Raw genomic sequence first — 17,230 nt, 5'->3', positions numbered from 1 at the left:
TTGTAGAAATAAGTTTTCTTAGTTGACCTTGTTTTCTGTGACCTTGATAACTTAATTATTGGTTCTAAAAATTTTAAATAGATCATTTAGGATTGTTGTAGATACGGGGCTTGGGCAACTTTTCTCTGGAGAGCAAGATAATAAATGTTTCAGGCTTTGTGGACCATGTGGTCTTCATCACAGCTCCTCACTTCTGGCTTTGTAGTGTGAAAGTGGCAGTACACAATACAAACGTGAATGAGCAGGGCTGTGTTCCAATAAAACTTTATTGATAGTCACTGAAATTTGAAGTCATATAATTTTCACACATTGTGAGATGATATTCAAGAATTTTTTCAACCGTTTAATATTCTAAAACCCATTCTTAGCCTACAGACTGTACAAAAACAGGCAGTAGGGCCCGAGCTGTAATTTGCTGTTCCATGTTGTAGACAGTCATGTCACCCATGAAAAAAGACAGCTTTACTTTCTTTCTAATCTTTGTCTTTTGTCTCTTTTGAGATGTTTTTAAATAGGCCAGTACACCAAAAGACTAAAATAATGATTTTCTATATATTGACTCTGAAGTATTGAGTCTCCTGGGGATACTTTCCTTCCTCTTTCCCTTAATTTTTAAAAAATATCTATTTTATTTATTTATTATTTATTTGATTTATTTATTTTGGCTGCGCCAGGTCTTAGTTGTGGCACGTGGGCTTTTTCTTAGTTGCGGCATGAGGAATTCTTAGTTGCAGCATGCGAGCTTCTTTAGTTGTGGCATGCAAACTCTTAGCTGCAGCATGTATACAGGATCTAGTTCCCCGAGCAGGCATCGAACGCGGGTCCCCCGCATTGGGATCGTGGAGTCTTAACGCACTGGACCACCAGGGAAGCATCTTAATTTTTTTTTTTTTTTTTTTTAAGATAAAACTTAAGTTTTTGGACATCTGAAACTTATGGACATAACATTTCCAAATACTCCATTTACTTATTATTTATTTATAAAAGCCAACAACTCTGCCTCCCAGTTTTCTTATCTGTGAAGTGTGGGTTGTAGTACAGCCTCAGAGTTGTGACTGAGTTCATGTGGTGAAGAGTTAGAACCGTGCCTGGCTCGTGGTGAGCACTGTGTATATGTAGCAGTTTAATCTACAAAGCTATCTGTAGTTAACCAAGTAATTTTAATCATGACTTGGATTTTTCACTCGTTTTCTTAAGCATTTTCTCCTCCTCATTAAGACTTTTGAATAGTTAACAGTATTTAATCATCAAATTTAAAATTGTAAGTAGTTACACACTAAGTATACAGAGTGCCAGGATCCAGGTTACGGCAGAGTTCCTGCATTCCCAGGATCACAGCATAGTTGGGGAGACACAGGACAAAGTGTGAATGGGTGTGGAAAGTGAGTGGTATAGGGACCAAGTGAATGAGCCTTTCGATGAGGAGCCTGTCTCCGGAAAGAGAGGGGGGGAGTTAAGGAATCAAAGGATGTGGCTTGGACAGAGGATCAGGCTTGGTGGTGAACAGCAGAGGGGGAGAAGCTCTGGAGGGGATGGGAGGCAGATGGAATGGAGGCTGGGTAAGAAGTTTGGGCCTTTTGAGTCTATACCCCGATCATGCCTGTTGCTCAGAGGTGCAGCTCTTATATGTTTACATGTTCACATTTCTTACTCATGAAACTGTAAGACCTTTGCTGTAGCCAGCTTGTTCTGCTCGGTTATTTAAACACGCTTTTTCTACTTTGTTTTACTCCAACCTATTTTTCTCTCGTCAGGAATGAATGTTTTTACTCTCTCATCCTTCACGCCCCTGTTCAGATCGCGTCTTACTTGAAACCTAAACTTAAGTTCAGAGTAGCATCACGCTGATTGTTCCACAGGTCAGGATTGAAATGCTGATACAGAAATCACAATTTTATGATTTTCACGGATGGGTCTTTCCTGATGACTCTGGAAAAAATTCTGTGAGCCAACGTCATTGAGGAAGGAGGGTTGGAGTGCTGGCTTTATATATGCTTAGGGCCTCGGGTTGTCAACCAGATTCAACCGTACAAGCCAGCTGGTGGCTGTTCGGAAGCCTTTCTAACTAGCTCTAGAAGAATCCTGACCAAAATGTCAGAACAGAATGGGCTCCATTCTTGAATAGAGATGATGGGTAAGCCAGGGAGGAGCTAAGCCAGTCTCTGGGCTCAGCAAACCACTTAAGCCCATTATCTGTCACACGGTATATGCCTCCAGGACGATGAGAGGTTAGGAGCATGGACTGGGGAGCCTGGTGCTGCCACCTACTAGCTGTGTGAAGTCGGGCTAGTTATGTAAACTCCCCAGTAATAACCCAACAAAGGGCATAATGACTGTGCCTACCTCATTATGTTGTTTAAGTGATTAAATGCTAAAATGTGTAAAACACAACATTATCTGTCACATGGTATATGCTAGTATATAAGCATTAGCTTTTGAAAGAGAAAGACTTTGAAAGTTTCAAATAACACAAGTTGTCAGACTTTTTTGTTTTTCTGTGTTTGTTTCTAGAGCTTTATGCTTCTCCTTCCTTTTGGAAGACATTTTCCTCTACCCTTCTAGGTTCTTTTGGCTGGTCACAGGATGTCTGGGTAACTCACCAAAATGGCCAAAGCGCTCATCTTAAATACTGTCTTCAGCCAAAGACAAAAGAGGATGTTGGGGGTAGTGGTTTGGGACTTCAGAGGTGGGGAGGAAGGCAGTCCACATGGAGCAAGTGTTTGGTAAACAAATATTTGCCAGGCCAGGCAGAGACGATGGGACATGAGTGGACTCTGACGCCTAGGCCCTGTTTTCCTCCCACCACCCCTGGCATATATTCTTTGCAGATACCTCTGGTGTGGGAACCGGCCCTTTAAATTCTTTTAGGCAGTTAGAGAGTCGGTCAGAGTTTTTCTTCCTGAGTCTTTTGGGCCTTGATTGTTTTCAGCTGTAAATAATCCGCATGCTGAAGAGACATTTTGGGCTGGCAAATTTTGTATCTCCTCATTCCTTTAAAAACAAATGAAGCAAAACCACAGTACCTACCTTTTTTTTTTTTTTTAAGAGAGAGGCCGGGTAGGATGAAGATCCCTGGAAAGGTCAGCTTCCTCTGCAGGGTTGCCGGCCAGCCCCGTGCAGGGGTGACTCGCCAGAGCAGGCGTGACCTGGTCCTTGCACCCTCACAGAGGCTTCCTGGGATGAAAGTGTATACAGTTTTGCCCGTGTCACTTAATATTTTAAGTTAAGTCTGTTTTACTGTTAGCAATAACAGTATTTGGATGAAGGAAATAGGCTGATCTAATCTATGAGTTCTGTTTAGCCTGGGATAATTATGCTAAAAGGAGCTAGGATTAACTGGCTTTAAAGCACCATCTGGTGGATACCAGGTGTTACTGCACTTTCTTTCTTTTCTTCTTTCCCTACCTTCCTCCCAGGCTCACGAGTGAGTGGAGAACAAAATACACAAAGTCCTTACTGTCATGGAGCTTTTAGTTTGGGGAGGCCAATACACACACACACACACACACACACACACACACACACACACACACACACTCTCATTCACTCATGTACATGTATATGTAGGATGTGTGCTGAAGAACTAAAGCAAAATAAGAAGTTAGAGCATGATGGGGAGAGGATGGGGTGGAATGAGGTGACATGTGAGCAGTAGTCATTACTATCTAGGGGAAGGACTATCTCTTAGCAAAAGAAAAGTGAAGCAAAAGCCCTGAGGCAGAATTCCCTGCCTGTTGAAGGATGACAGTGGCTAGAAATAGGAGTCAAGGGATCACATAGGACACCCAGGCCGAGCGAAGAATTTGAGCTTTTGCTTGAACGAAGACGGGGAGCCTTTGGAGGGTGTGGAGGAATGATGTGAACTTAGGTTGTATGAGGATCACTGTCACGCCGCGAGAGTAGGACATGAGGTGTGGAGAGCGCCACTGCAGAGACCACTTAGGAGCCTCTAGCACTGGGCCAGATAAGAGGTGCTGTGGTGACCAGTTTGGAACATATTTTGAAGGCGGGGCTTACAGTGTTTAATGATGGGTTGTTACGTGGGGCGCCAGAAAGGGAAGCATCACGGGTGGCTCCAAGGCTTTGGTTGCAGCAGGAGGTGAATGCTGATGCCGGTTGCAGCCGTGGAGTCCTGACAGAGACGTGGAGCTGGGTCTAGAAAGCTTCGCCAGACCCAAGCAGGTCATTGTTTGGAAAGTTACAGTTAACCGTTTTGTGGACTACGTCAAATCCTTTAAGCTAGTGGGGAAAGTAACTGTGTTAGTGGTGAAATAATACCCATTATTTACAAGTAATCAGTAAGTGAAATATAACCTTCCTGACAGGACTGTGGTTAGATTAAGCTTATAAACTATGGAATTAACTTATCTTTAGTTGCATATCTAATTTATGGTGTGAGCTGATAGGACCTTGGTAGAACATGAAGGAATAACTGTGGGTGCTGGCATGGGTTCAGACGTTCCTTTTTTTGTGTTTTATTCAACAAACCTCTGTTAAATGGCTGGTGTTTGCCCAGGCACTACAATGGATACACGGTGAATTAAAGTTACCCCTAGGGCTTCCCTGGTGGCGCAGCGGTTGCGCGTCCGCCTGCCGATGCAGGGGAACCGGGTTCGCGCCCCGGTCTGGGAGGATCCCACATGCCGCGGAGCGGCTGGGCCCGTGAGCCATGGCCGCTGAGCCTGCGCGTCCGGAGCCTGTCCTCCGCAACGGGAGAGGCCACAGCAGAGGGAGGCCCGCATACCACAAAAAAAAAAAAAATAAAAAAAATAAAGTTACCCCTAAATGAGGTATGCAAGCATGTTATGAAATCATGGTAGTCTAATGTGGTGAGTGCTTAAGTAGCCAAAATGTAAGTTCTGAAAAAGAAGCAAAGTAACTGCTTGGGCAGATAAAGAGGCTTCTCCTAAGGAGTGGACATTTGAGCTGGTTCCAGGGGAACAGTTCACCAAAGAGAGAATGGGAAAGAAAGCCATTCCAGACAGTGCCATCTGTTCCCTGAGGGCGCGGTACATAGCTGCAAGGGTACTCTTATTAGTATATGAGTTTGAACCATACAATTAAAATGTTGGGGCCACAGGAAGCAGGACATAGTAAAGGGTTGCTAGTTCCCGTTCCAGGTGACCTGTACTGAGGCAAGACAATCAGGACAGTTTGGGAAATAATCTCTAATACATTCTGGTAAACAGTTGCTATTAGTATCCATTGCCAAAAGGTTGGCAGGTTAAAAAAAAAAGGGCAGCACAGATTCTAAAATTTAACTTGTCCTACTTCTGTTCCTCTGTAGGTTGGCACAGGTCTGGGGCCTACACTGGAGTTTTATGCACTTGTATCTCAGGAACTACAGAGAGCTGACTTGGGTCTCTGGAGAGGGGAAGAAGTAACTCTTAGCAATCCAAAAGGTAATACTAATCTGTGACTAAGTCACTTTGTTATTCAGTTCAGGTAAAGGGCCCTTACAATTCATTATATATATATTTAACTTACAGTAGAGGGCCTGGCTCTCTGACCTAATTTCTTTTCACCTTTGTTTTCTCATTTATCAGATAAGGGAGGCCCTTCCAGCTCTAGAGGACTTCATTCTGTGATCTGCTATCTGATTTTGAGAATACTGAATTTCTTAAATGTTCTTAATTACCGGGTCTGTCTTGTTTTGGGAAATAGCATCTAAAGTTTGGTGCTTTACTCATTTTATAGGAAGCCAAGAAGGGACCAAGTATGTTCAAAACCTCCAAGGCCTGTTTGCGCTTCCCTTTGGTAGGACAGCTAAGCCAGCTCATATCGCAAAAGTTAAGATGAAGTTTCGCTTCTTAGGAAAATTAATGGCCAAGGCTATCATGGATTTCAGATTGGTAAGTATAGAATTACCTTTTTTTCTACAATTTTTTTGTACCTGTGTTCTATGACGGTACCTTAATCCCCTGCATTTAATGTTATATTTTAAAACACTGCTTCACAAACCTTAATGTGCACATGAATTGCTTGGAGAATTTATTTTAAAAGCCAATTTTGATTCAGCAGTTCATGGGTCAGGCCCAGGTTTCCACATTTTCTTAACAGCATTCAGGTGATACCCAAGTGCCAGTCTGTGGACCATTCCTTTAGTAGCAAGGGTTCGGAGATATATTTTTAAGTGTTTGAATTAGATTTTTAATTCAGTAGGAAAAGCATGAGCATGTGGCTAAACTGCAGTAAATTGCCATTAACGTGCAGGAGTGAACATAACCCAAGAAATTAGTATTCACAGAGGGGTTTGAATGTTTCTGGACTTTTCTTCATTTTTTTCTGCTCATATTTTCTGAGATACTTTGTCATTATGTGTAAGACGTTTTCATCTGATGTCAGATTCAGAAGCTTACAATTTCACTGTTGTTGAAAGACTGTGCTGTTAATCAGTTATTTTTGAAGTTCCATTTTTTCATTTTAGTTATAACTAATTGGTCTTTTACATTCTTCCTTCCGAATATGCAATAATACAGACTGAAGTGGAATTAAGTTCACTTGGTCCAAAATTGAGTAAGACTCCTCTAAACATCTCTTGGTGTTGAGGTCCTTATGGAGAATGTATGTCCATCATTGGAAACTTCATTTTTAGGACCAGTGTTTCAATAGGAATCTTCAGTATTCTAATTTTTTTTTTTTTTTTTTTTTTTTTTGTTAACAACATCGACCCCAGATTGAGTTTAAATGGGGACAGTTTCATGTACTGAGAGAAACAGTTCTTTAAATATGTTTTTTCCCCCTGGGGATTACTTGACCTTTTAAAATGACCTCTTGAAGTGTCACTTAAAGAATTGAGGCAGTGCTAGAAGCTTGGTGTGACTGTTGTGATATTTGCACCTTCTCTTTCAGGTGGACCTTCCCCTGGGCTTACCTTTTTATAAATGGATGCTACGGCAAGAAACTTCGCTGACGTCACACGATTTGTTTGACATTGACCCAGTTGTAGCCAGATCAGTGTATCACCTAGAAGACATTGTCAGACAGAAGAAAAGACTTGAACAAGATAAATCCCAGGTAGGCTTAGAAAATGAGACAGTCGGGTGGATCAGTTTCTTCTCGTAGAAAGATGAGTTCTTTAGTATTTGGTCCAGTTATTATTTTATATTGGAAGAGTTTAAATTTTTATTATAATAACTGAAGCATATGATCTTACAGTTGGTAAGATGACCTGTAATAACACCAGGTGTTGAACAGACAGCTTGACCAGCAAATAAAATACACCCCTAACTAAAACCATAGGTCTCTTGTTGATTACATTTTAGATGGACATTATGTATCTGGGCAGATACTCTATCATACTGAGTTCTTTTAGTAAGCATTTGAATCAGTAAGGCTATTCACAGGACAGATTGATTTTCCAGAAAGATGGCTTAATTTAGGAACAGTTCATCTGTTTCTAGAGAGATCTCAGGAAGATATTTTTAAAGGTCATGGTAGGTATCACTGTTTCTTGGTAACATCTGTTAAGGTTCCTCTGTTAGATCTCATGGGTAATCTTGATCTTTAAATCATTAATATACTTTATACATTAACAAAATTAAATCATTTGAGAATAACAGTGGTTCTGTGTCTGACATTGGAAGAAGACAAAGTTGTATTTTTTAAAAAGTGGCATAGAGTCAGACATCTTGTATGGGGGCAGGTAACATGGACCAGTGTTAAATCAACTCCCATTTTATAAATTACGTAAAATAAGAATAGAGATTTAAAATTCTGTAGCTAGAAAAAGTGTCACATCTCTTAATAAGATAGAGAGGAGCTGATAGTAGATGGGGCTTTTAGAATACTTTTTGTCGGGGAAGGAGGTGATTTGTAAGAAAATTAATTTTATCTCCCATATTGATTGGTAATTATTAATGGTAATTTTGGGATAAATGTTTATTAAGAGAAATTGGTGTTTAAAGAAGCCAGGTCCCTCTTTTCCATATAAAATCTGTTGTCTTGGGATTTTTAGTAAGGTTTATGCTTACCGACTTTAAGGTTTAAATTTTAAACTACTATCGTCTTATTTAAGATCATCTCTTCGGAAAATAACGCGAACACCACCACAAACAGCCCCACCCGCTCCAGATACAGTACAGCTCATGGCGCTCTTCCACGAGCCTTGCGTGTATTCATTCATTTAACCTGCTGTGAGATTTAGATATTCCTGTTACCCCTACTTTACACTTGAGAAACCCAAGGCAGATGGTTGAGTAACCTGCCCAAGGTCACATACCTAGAACACCAGAGAGCTGGAACTGAAACCCAGGCTGTCTGCTCTGGAGCCCACACTCTGACAGCTTTTGCAAGCTCTCTTACTTACCCTTGTCTCCAGTGCAGTATGCTGCCACAGTTCTCTTCCTCAAATCTTTTGAGGTTTGTTCTTCTAATTTTTATTATTCCTGATGTTACCAATTAAAAAATATAAAATCCATAGCACAGAAACCACACTCCAGAAACTTGCAACTGGAACATGAGGACTGGTAGTATTCTCAAACACCTCACCTCATTATTTATAAAGCATTCAGATGGAGCAAGTTGTCCTGGCTGAGTTTCCACTGGGCAGTTTAAATTCTTGAAAGGCACATGGAAAATGGGCTAAAACTTAGCTTTCAATTTAACGTGTAAGGTCTAGAGAAACAAACAGCTAATTCCTTTTAAACATCTCAAAGACATATTGTATATTCTAGATTCCTATCAATGATAGCATTTTGGAGAGCTTTCTAGTCAGAGAACGTTAGAACGGAGAGTTTAAGTCCTTTTGCTGAAAAATATTTCAAATGTAAAATGAAAAGTCTTTCTTTGTGTGTCATCCAATCATGTACCCGAAACTGAGAGAGACCTAAACGTGTTTTTGCAGAGGAGTAAAAATTCTCAACAATGTATTTTACCTTAACCCTAACCCTCCTCTGTGTTTTGAATTATCTGTAATCCTACACAGCTTTCACTTTCCCTTTAAAAAATGACTGTTAACCAGAACTTCGTAGCCTTTTTTTTGTTTAAATGCTTTTCTGCACTTTGACTGTTTAGCCTTTAGGAATTTCATACTTGGAGCCATCTTTAATTCGGAAAGTCATTTACCTTCTTTCTCCTATAATGGATACCTTCATTTTCAGATAGAATTTGCAGTTTTGTATGTTGGTCTTTGATTCAGAAATTGTATTTTATATAAGCCTTTCATGATCTTAAACATTTAAAAAAGTGAATAATACAAACTTTTTAACATTTGTCTTCAGAGTAGGAGTTGACTTTTCTTAGGGATTTGCTAGAACCTTTTTTCATCCCACTGTTGCTGTATGAATACAAATTTGTTAATGCTGGGCCTGCAGTAATCGAATGAAGAATCTCTGGGTAATCTTTAGACTTGAGCTTGCAGAGAAAAAAAGTTAACTATTTATACTAGATAGTGCATTATTTGTATTTACAATTTCCTAACTGCACTGTATTACTCAGTATTTGCTATATACATGTATTGGATTCATTAAGATGAGCCTAGAATTTATAAAAAGTTTGTCTGGCTCTGTAGAGCCTACCCTTTTAAATTGACCACTGTGCAAATTATTATGGCCTTTCTGTGAAGTCTGATTGAATATGGTCAGATTGAGTAGCGGACATCTCATTGTGGAGGAGCACTCGGGCAATCTTGTTTTCTCATAAAAATAATTGGATTTTGAAGTGTTTAAGACTATTTCCTTTGTGATCTCAGTGACTTACTTTTGTGTAGATTATGACAAAAAAAGAGAGAAAAAAATAAGCTAAGAGCTAAGGGAACCCATAAAATTTATTAGCATATCTTTTATTTCATAAACACAAACATAACTGACTGAATTACTGGGCTTGACCCCCCGCCCCCTTTTTTTTTAGACCAAAGAGAGTCTACAGTATGCATTAGAAACCCTGACTATGAATGGCTGCTCAGTTGAAGATCTAGGATTGGATTTCACTCTGCCAGGGTTTCCCAACATCGAACTGAAGAAAGGAGGAAAGGATATACCGGTCACCATCCACAATTTGGAGGAGTATCTAAGAGTATGTACTCTCAGCGCCCCGTGGGGCGAAGGCCAGCTGTGGCCATGCGGGGCTGGGCCCCGGGGGGACTGCTTTGAGGGGGAGGGAAGGGAGGGTCCAGTGCACAGCTGCTGTGCAGCCTGGTAGCTGCCGCGCAGCCTGGTAGCTGCTGCACAGCCTGGTGTGAGACCTTTGACGCCCGGGATCACTGCACGAAGTCCACTTCTTCTGACCTTCGCTTCTGTTTGCTCTTGAGAGAACATGTCAGATATCTCGCAGTACCTTCTATAACCTTGAACTCTCTTCAAGCTTGAATACCATCTAATAACATCTCATTTTCTTAGTTTGAAGAAATCAGTGAAAAGCAGCCATCCTTTGAGTTGTCACTAAACTGCATTTCTACCTTTCTATCAGGCCACCTAACTTGACCTGATAGCCTTTAATGCTGTCCACGCGTGCGCGCACGCACACATTTATGGGTTTGGTGAGGCCTTTCATGATCCTTGACCATATTTGTTAAGTTAAGGAAAATAATTTTGTACTGAATACAAATTATGTTTTAGATTATAACCTATGTAAGTCTTTATTATCACTACTTTTGGAAAAGTTTCTTTTGGTTTATTCCTGACATTGAATGGAAAGAGCATTGGGTTCCAGACAAAATACCACCTATACCTCCTAGACCTGACTTTTCCACTAACTTACTGTGGGATTTTAGATAGAACCTCTGAAAAATTTCAGCTCCAGTTTCTTCATCAGTTTGAGAGAAGAAGATAGCAGAAGACCTCTATTATTTCGTATGCCTTAACAGTTCTGTGATTCCTAAGTAATTCCTTTAACAGTCAGTAGGGCTGTGTTCTCGTACTACCTACTTTGAGAAAACTAATCTTTCAGCTTACTAGTAAATGATGAGTTAACTCCATACTAGGTTCTCTGAAAATATTTGTAATAATGCTCGTGTTTTTCTGTCAACAAAACGCTATTGTTTTCATTTTTATCCGAGTAGCTCCTCTATTTCTGAACCCGAAGGGTTAGCCAAAGTCATTGATGACTAGGAGATGTTGGACCAATAACAGATGCTTTCTGTGACCCTTCAGTTTCATGTGACTGCATTCCAGAGTTTACCTTTTTCTAAGTGGAGGCACATACTGCAGAAGGATTGGGCTCTAAGAACTTAACAGGATTTAGAACTAAAAATTGCACATTAAAAATTAAAAACACTTAACAGTTGGTAATTGTGATTCTTGAAACATTATCTTTAATTCTCAATAACATTTTATCCTCTTCGGAAGTTTCATCTGCTTCTCATCTGGTAAGGTAAAGTATAATTCATAGGGATTTTATGTATTGATAAATGAATTTTAAAACACACTAAATATATTAATTTATAACACACATGACATTTTTTACATTTTCTTATTGGCCAGACCCTGAATTAGAAGTTGCCCTGACTTGTCTTTTACTTATGTAATTTACTGGGAGATATTTTAAAGACTTTTTTTTTTTTTTTTTTTTTTTTTAAGTGATCAGGAAAGATGTTTCACTGTAGTTTGCCAAATATTATATAGGAAAGAAATTTGAAATCTTGTCGCAGGTTTTGAAAGAGTTTTCTTTTTGCAGCTGGTTATATTCTGGGCACTAAATGAAGGCGTCTCCAGGCAGTTTGATTCATTCAGAGATGGATTCGAATCAGTCTTCCCACTCAGCCACCTTCAGTACTTCTATCCGGAAGAAGTGAGTAGCTTGTGTATAAAAGAAATGGTCATCTCTAGTTCTGTACCTATAATTATCTTAGTGGGGTCTCTCTGTGCTATTTAGTCAAAGACCCCATTGTTGCAAACAAAAAGGTAGATGGTTGGGTGTGGTGGTGGGGTGGATGTTTGGGAAAGATAAGATCATTTCCTGAGTGAGGAAGAATATTAAATATAATGTATTAAATATAATGTATAACATATAAATAAGTATTAAATATAGTATAAATAATAGAGCGTGGGATCCATGTGTAATTGAGTAAGCATAGCATTCTGCTTTTCTTTTTGTTTCTGTTTTTTTTTTTTTTTTTTTTTTTTTGGGCTGTGTTGCGTCTTCGTTGCTGTGCACGGGTTTTCTCTAGTTGCGGCGAGCGGGGGCTACTCTTCGTTGTGGTGTGCTGGCTTCTCATTGCGGTGGCTTCTCGTTGCGGAGCGCGGGCTTCAGTAGTTGTGGCGCACGGGCTTAGTTGCTCCGCAGCATGTGGGATCTTCCCGGACCAGGGCTCGAACCCGTGTCCCCTGCATTGGCAGGCGGATTCTTAACCACTGTGCCACCAGGGAAGTCCCAAGCATAGCATTCTTGTCAGCTGACCCTCAATGCTGCTTGGTGGAGAGTGGGACTTGGGTTTCTGTACACCTGTGGCTGGCGGGGAGAGCCATGGGTCCATAGTAATGAAAGTGACACTGGGGAGGTTACTTGTTGTTTTTAAACTAAACTTTCTGGATTTGCTGAGATGTTGATTGTTTCATGAGGGAGGTTAGTCCTTGAAGTTTTAAGGAAATGTTGCAAATTATCTAGTTGCCAAATCCAGAGAACACTTGTGAGAATGGAGTTAATGAGTTTATGTGCATAATTTTTTTCCAGCCATCTTTACTTAAAGTGCAACAAGAATCTCAGAAAACTACTCACTGATAGTGAGATGCCATAGAAAGGGTCTGGAAGGTGTTTGGTTTCCCCAGGTTGGAAACCTTTTTGTTTCTTTTTTGAGTACTAGCTTTAGACTACACCTTTATTACTGGCTGAATCTGGAAATCTTTAAATGACTTAGCATTTTCATCTCAATTATTATTTTTATGTCCACTTTGATTTGCTCCTTATTAAAACATGTGGTGTACCTGGCACTTTTAGGCACTAGTGTCACCTGGAATTGAAAACAGCAAGTGTTCCTTTTGGAATTGGATCCTGGTCCCCACTACTTAGCTGTGTGACCTTACCCAGGTTGTCCTATCTGAGCTGACTGGCTCATTCATAAGATTGAGATAACCTCTCTCTTACTGAACAAGATACATAAAGTACCTGACAGTGAGTGTGACACATAGTAGGTACCAAATTTCACATGCTCCAAATGGATTTTCTCAGAGTATACGAGTCATCCTGCAAATGGGCAGTCTACCAGGTGAGAGATGGTTTAATTGGAAACTCATGTTAGATTTTCCAAGGACACACAGGCATTTTTTTGCTTTCTAATATCTGTTCTGTAATGACTAGCTTGGTCCCAGACAACCATATGGCACAGAAGTGCCTTTCTTCGCAAAGTGGGAAAACCTACCCATTTGCTGTGTCTCAGTTCAGCTCTCCTCTCTCACTTCTCTCTCCAGCTCACTGTTCTCTCTCTTGGCTTCTGTTATGGTGTGCCCTTGTGTTTCTAAAAGCCAGGATTTATAAAATCTCCCTGGTTAGAAGTAGATATCGAGTTAAAGCCTCTAAGAAACGAGAAGAATTAGGAGAACTTCAATTAAGGGTTGGTCTCAGGTATGTTTTGTCTTAGATTACAGGCTCCCTAGAACCTAGTTCATGCAAATGGGCAGGGCATCTGTTCATGTCAGCTGAAGAAGAGCTTGAATCTGTAAATATATTAGAAGAGCACATTGTATAAAGAGTACCAAGCTGAAGTTTCTGGGCTTCTGTAGACCTTTATATTGGCACGCCACAGAACAGAACATGTGTGCGTTTTCAGTCAGTTACACAGCTGTGTCCTTAGTAATTTGTTGCCCGTGTTTAAACACACAGCTGGATCAGCTCCTGTGTGGCAGTAAAGCAGACACTTGGGATGCAAAGACACTGATGGAATGCTGCAGGCCAGATCACGGTTATACCCATGACAGGTAAGTCCTGGGCTCTGCCAGTTTTCGGATACACACACACATATATATACATTTTAAAATTTGTTTACTTATTAAAGGAGGCTTTCTAATATTTTGGCTTCATTTCTCTCAAGACTGCAACTTTAGGACCGAAAGGGTTTTTTGCCCCAAGTATTTCTGTGAAAATGGGCGGGAGGAGGAAAGGTGGGGAATCCATCCCACTGTGACCCCATTACCGATTTTTACGTATAGTAAAGTGGAAATATCCGTACAGTCCCAGACAGGTCTTGTTTATTACAACAGTAATCATTCCACTTGAATTCCAACTGTAACAACAGAAATATATTTGAGTGCATTACAATGTGAATTCATCTGTAGTCATATTTACATTTGATAGTCTCTAGCTAATTGTGAGAGTCAAAACTGTATTTTAATACGATGAAGTAACTTTGGTGTATTTATTTCTCTTGTAGTCGGGCTGTGAAGTTCTTGTTTGAGATTCTCAGTAGCTTTGATAATGAGCAGCAGAGGTTATTCCTCCAGTTTGTGACAGGTAGCCCGAGGTTGCCTGTTGGAGGTGGGTACAGCTGTTGATTTATTGTAGGTGTGAGTGAGTGAGTGAGTGAGTGTGTGTGTGTGTGTGTGTGTGTGTGTGTGAGGGCGGGGGCAGAGAACGCACACAAACTTCAGTGCCAACAGCAGGATATTCTTTATTTGACCTGGAGTGCCTCTTAGTTATTTCAATATCATAATGTTTCTAAGTTTTCAGTTTGTTCTGCCGTGTGTTAAGGGATATCTGTGGCAGGACGATTCATAGGGATTGACTTAAACACACTGAAGTAGGACTACTAATGTACATGCAATGCTGCTTCTCTACCTAAAATTCAAATTCTCAGACATATGTACATTATAAACCCTTAGATGGCTTAGATGAAAAGGCATTCTAAAGTCTGTTTTTTTTCAGAAATGAATCCTAGTATGAGTTGAACTGGCGCTCTTTTAAAAGCATAAGGGAAGCATAAAGAACTGTTTGCCTCAAGTTATTCAATGACTTTTGATGGTAAATAAAGCACGTACTAGGTTCCGTATCCTCGATACATCTTGAATGGGTAGAGTTCATTGCCCAGCAGGAAAGAGTACCTCTGTGTGTGGTAATGCTGTGCAGCAGAGCAGTATTGTGTGTTTCTGATGGGGGCAGATAAGAAAGGGTACGTATACTTGTGCTTCCAGACCCATTCTCCTCATGGATGAGAGACGGGTTTCCCTAAGCTAGCTGGCGGGCGTCCCGTAAACTTGCCAAGTTCCTCTGTCCTCCTTTCTTCCCTCTTCATCAGGCTTCCGGAGCTTGAATCCACCTTTGACAATTGTCCGGAAGACCTTCGAATCAACAGAGAACCCAGATGACTTCCTGCCCTCCGTAATGACCTGTGTGAACTATCTTAAGTTGCCGGACTATTCGAGCATCGAGATAATGAGAGAAAAGCTGTTGATGGCAGCGAGGGAAGGGCAGCAGTCGTTCCATCTTTCCTGATCACAACGAGAAACGCAGTGTCTGCCTGTTACAGCAAAAGAGAAAAATCATGATTTCTTTTCTAAATGTATCACCCGAGTCAAGGAAACATGTTACGCCTTCTTGTTGTAGGAAAACGGCTTGCAGATTATAAAAGAGAGACTTGGTTCCTATTCATTAACGGCCCCATGGACTTAAAGTGATCAGGCCCTAAAACGTTGTTGTGATGAGGTTTCTTTAGCAAGTTCTTGTTTAAATTATCATTTATTTGACGAGTGAAGTTTTTAACTTGCTTTGCTGTGTGAAATTTAAAAAAGGGATGTTTTTCCAGGCTGAAACAATAAATGTCGCTGTGCAGTTTAATTCTGGGCTGTGTGTATCCATCTAGCTAAGTCTGCAGTTTTGTTTCCTCCAAAGACAACTCTTGTACATAAGTACAGAAATTAAAGCTCCCGTGTATTTGACAAATACAGTTTAGTAGGTGAGCTCTGTGTGCTTTTCACTTCCCTTGAGTTTCCCCGCCCTGGTCGGTGTACTGTCTGTGCCGCTCTCCCAGGTTTTTTCTATACAAAACCCACAGTTGGTACATCTTCGTCAGCCATGGGCTCTCGTTGTTCCCTGTTCTCTCTCAAATTAAGATATAATTTAAAATTCATGGAATTGAAATATGTTGTCAATATAATTCAGCCTTTGTAACTAGGTAGCCTTTTCTTATAGCTTAGTTTTAATATAGTTGTAGGGTATCACTGGCCTTGTACCAGGGACGCACTAGGACTGTTTACATGGTGATTCTGGCAACCACCGCCTCTGTAATGGAGGCAAGGAGAGCTCATTCGTTTCTTTTGTGTAGGTTAAAAAGTCTGCAGCTTGGGCTGGCCAGTATTTATTATTCTGTGGCCAGAGCATTTTGAATTGATGTATATGGTTTTAAGCAAAGTTAGCAGTTTTCATTCCCTGTTGGAGTAAAGAAAACGTTTTTCTCCCTTTTTCTCTTTTGAAGTTTCTGTTCACGGTCTTCTTTCATTGTTCCGCTCTCCTCTTCCCCTCCTCCCAGTGCTCCCGTGGGACAAACAGCTCAGCCTTTGTCTTGACACACATCAAAGCACCTGTAAGCAATGCTCTGTCCAGTTGTTCTATGTGCTGATTTCTCAAATCTGCAATAATTCATCAGGTTCATGTTTTTACCTGAAAATAAATAAAGTTTGCTTCACCTTTTTTGTTTATAGTTCTGTGCCGTATGCATAACTTTTAGTTGCAGAGATGTATCTCAGTGCAGGCAGATCATCACAGCTCATGGCTGATTTCGCTATTCAAAGAATTTAGAATAGCAACTGAAGAACATAAAATGTAGAAAGAGAATGAGAGGAGACTCCTTCCTTCATTCCTAAGGTTCAGAATTAAGCCTGTTGCAGAGAGAATTTCCATAATTCATCTTTCTGAAAATGAGAGATGAGCTAATTGCTTTTTATTAGCCTTTGAGAAATCAATTTTCTTTTGTTTGACTGTTCTAAAGTCTTATTTAATTGATGTTAAAACCCCTTTGTCCCCTATTTCACCACTTAAACTCCGGGGCTTATTTTATTTAGATTACTTTGTCGTTTCCACTTAAATGGCCTTATACGAGCATCCCCTCTTCTCAGTGCACCTGGGCATTGACCCCCCCCCTTAGGTGGGACGGAGCTGTGAGAGGAACTCGGAGTGTGTCTCCCTGGTCCTTGCAGAGGCGCTGGAGAGTGAGCTGCTTCCCTTTGACATCGGAGGAGGGAGTTGTGTTCCTGCAGTTCTAACATTGACACCGTAGGACCTGTGCAGTTTAATCAAGTGAAACTAGTGTTAAAGAATGAACCAATTTGTTTTAAATTGTCCTGATACCTTTTTACAGACTAAGCAC

General features: G+C 40.5%; 1 protein-coding gene across 16 annotated transcripts in view; it reads left to right on the top strand.

The window, feature by feature from the left end:
* The window catches only part of TRIP12 (thyroid hormone receptor interactor 12), a 145,834-nt gene extending 130,132 nt beyond the window's left edge, over positions 1-15,702 (top strand). For all 16 annotated transcript variants that reach the window (XM_055090356.1, XM_055090354.1, XM_024124557.3 and 13 more), the window contains 8 exons: positions 5,288-5,402; positions 5,698-5,852; positions 6,853-7,017; positions 9,850-10,014; positions 11,614-11,727; positions 13,756-13,850; positions 14,303-14,406; positions 15,164-15,702. In XM_055090356.1, the coding sequence (XP_054946331.1) occupies positions 5,288-5,402; positions 5,698-5,852; positions 6,853-7,017; positions 9,850-10,014; positions 11,614-11,727; positions 13,756-13,850; positions 14,303-14,406; positions 15,164-15,360 (1,110 nt within the window). In that variant the 3' untranslated portion in view covers positions 15,361-15,702. The remainder of the gene's footprint in view (positions 1-5,287; positions 5,403-5,697; positions 5,853-6,852; positions 7,018-9,849; positions 10,015-11,613; positions 11,728-13,755; positions 13,851-14,302; positions 14,407-15,163) is intronic.
* Positions 15,703-17,230: the final 1,528 nt, after the last annotated feature.

Source organism: Physeter macrocephalus, chromosome 2 (assembly GCF_002837175.3).
Source record: "Physeter macrocephalus isolate SW-GA chromosome 2, ASM283717v5, whole genome shotgun sequence".
Taxonomy (NCBI): Eukaryota; Metazoa; Chordata; class Mammalia; order Artiodactyla; family Physeteridae; genus Physeter; species Physeter macrocephalus.
The sequence above is the reverse complement of the archived record's forward strand: the minus strand, read 5'-3'. Positions and strand labels throughout refer to the sequence as shown.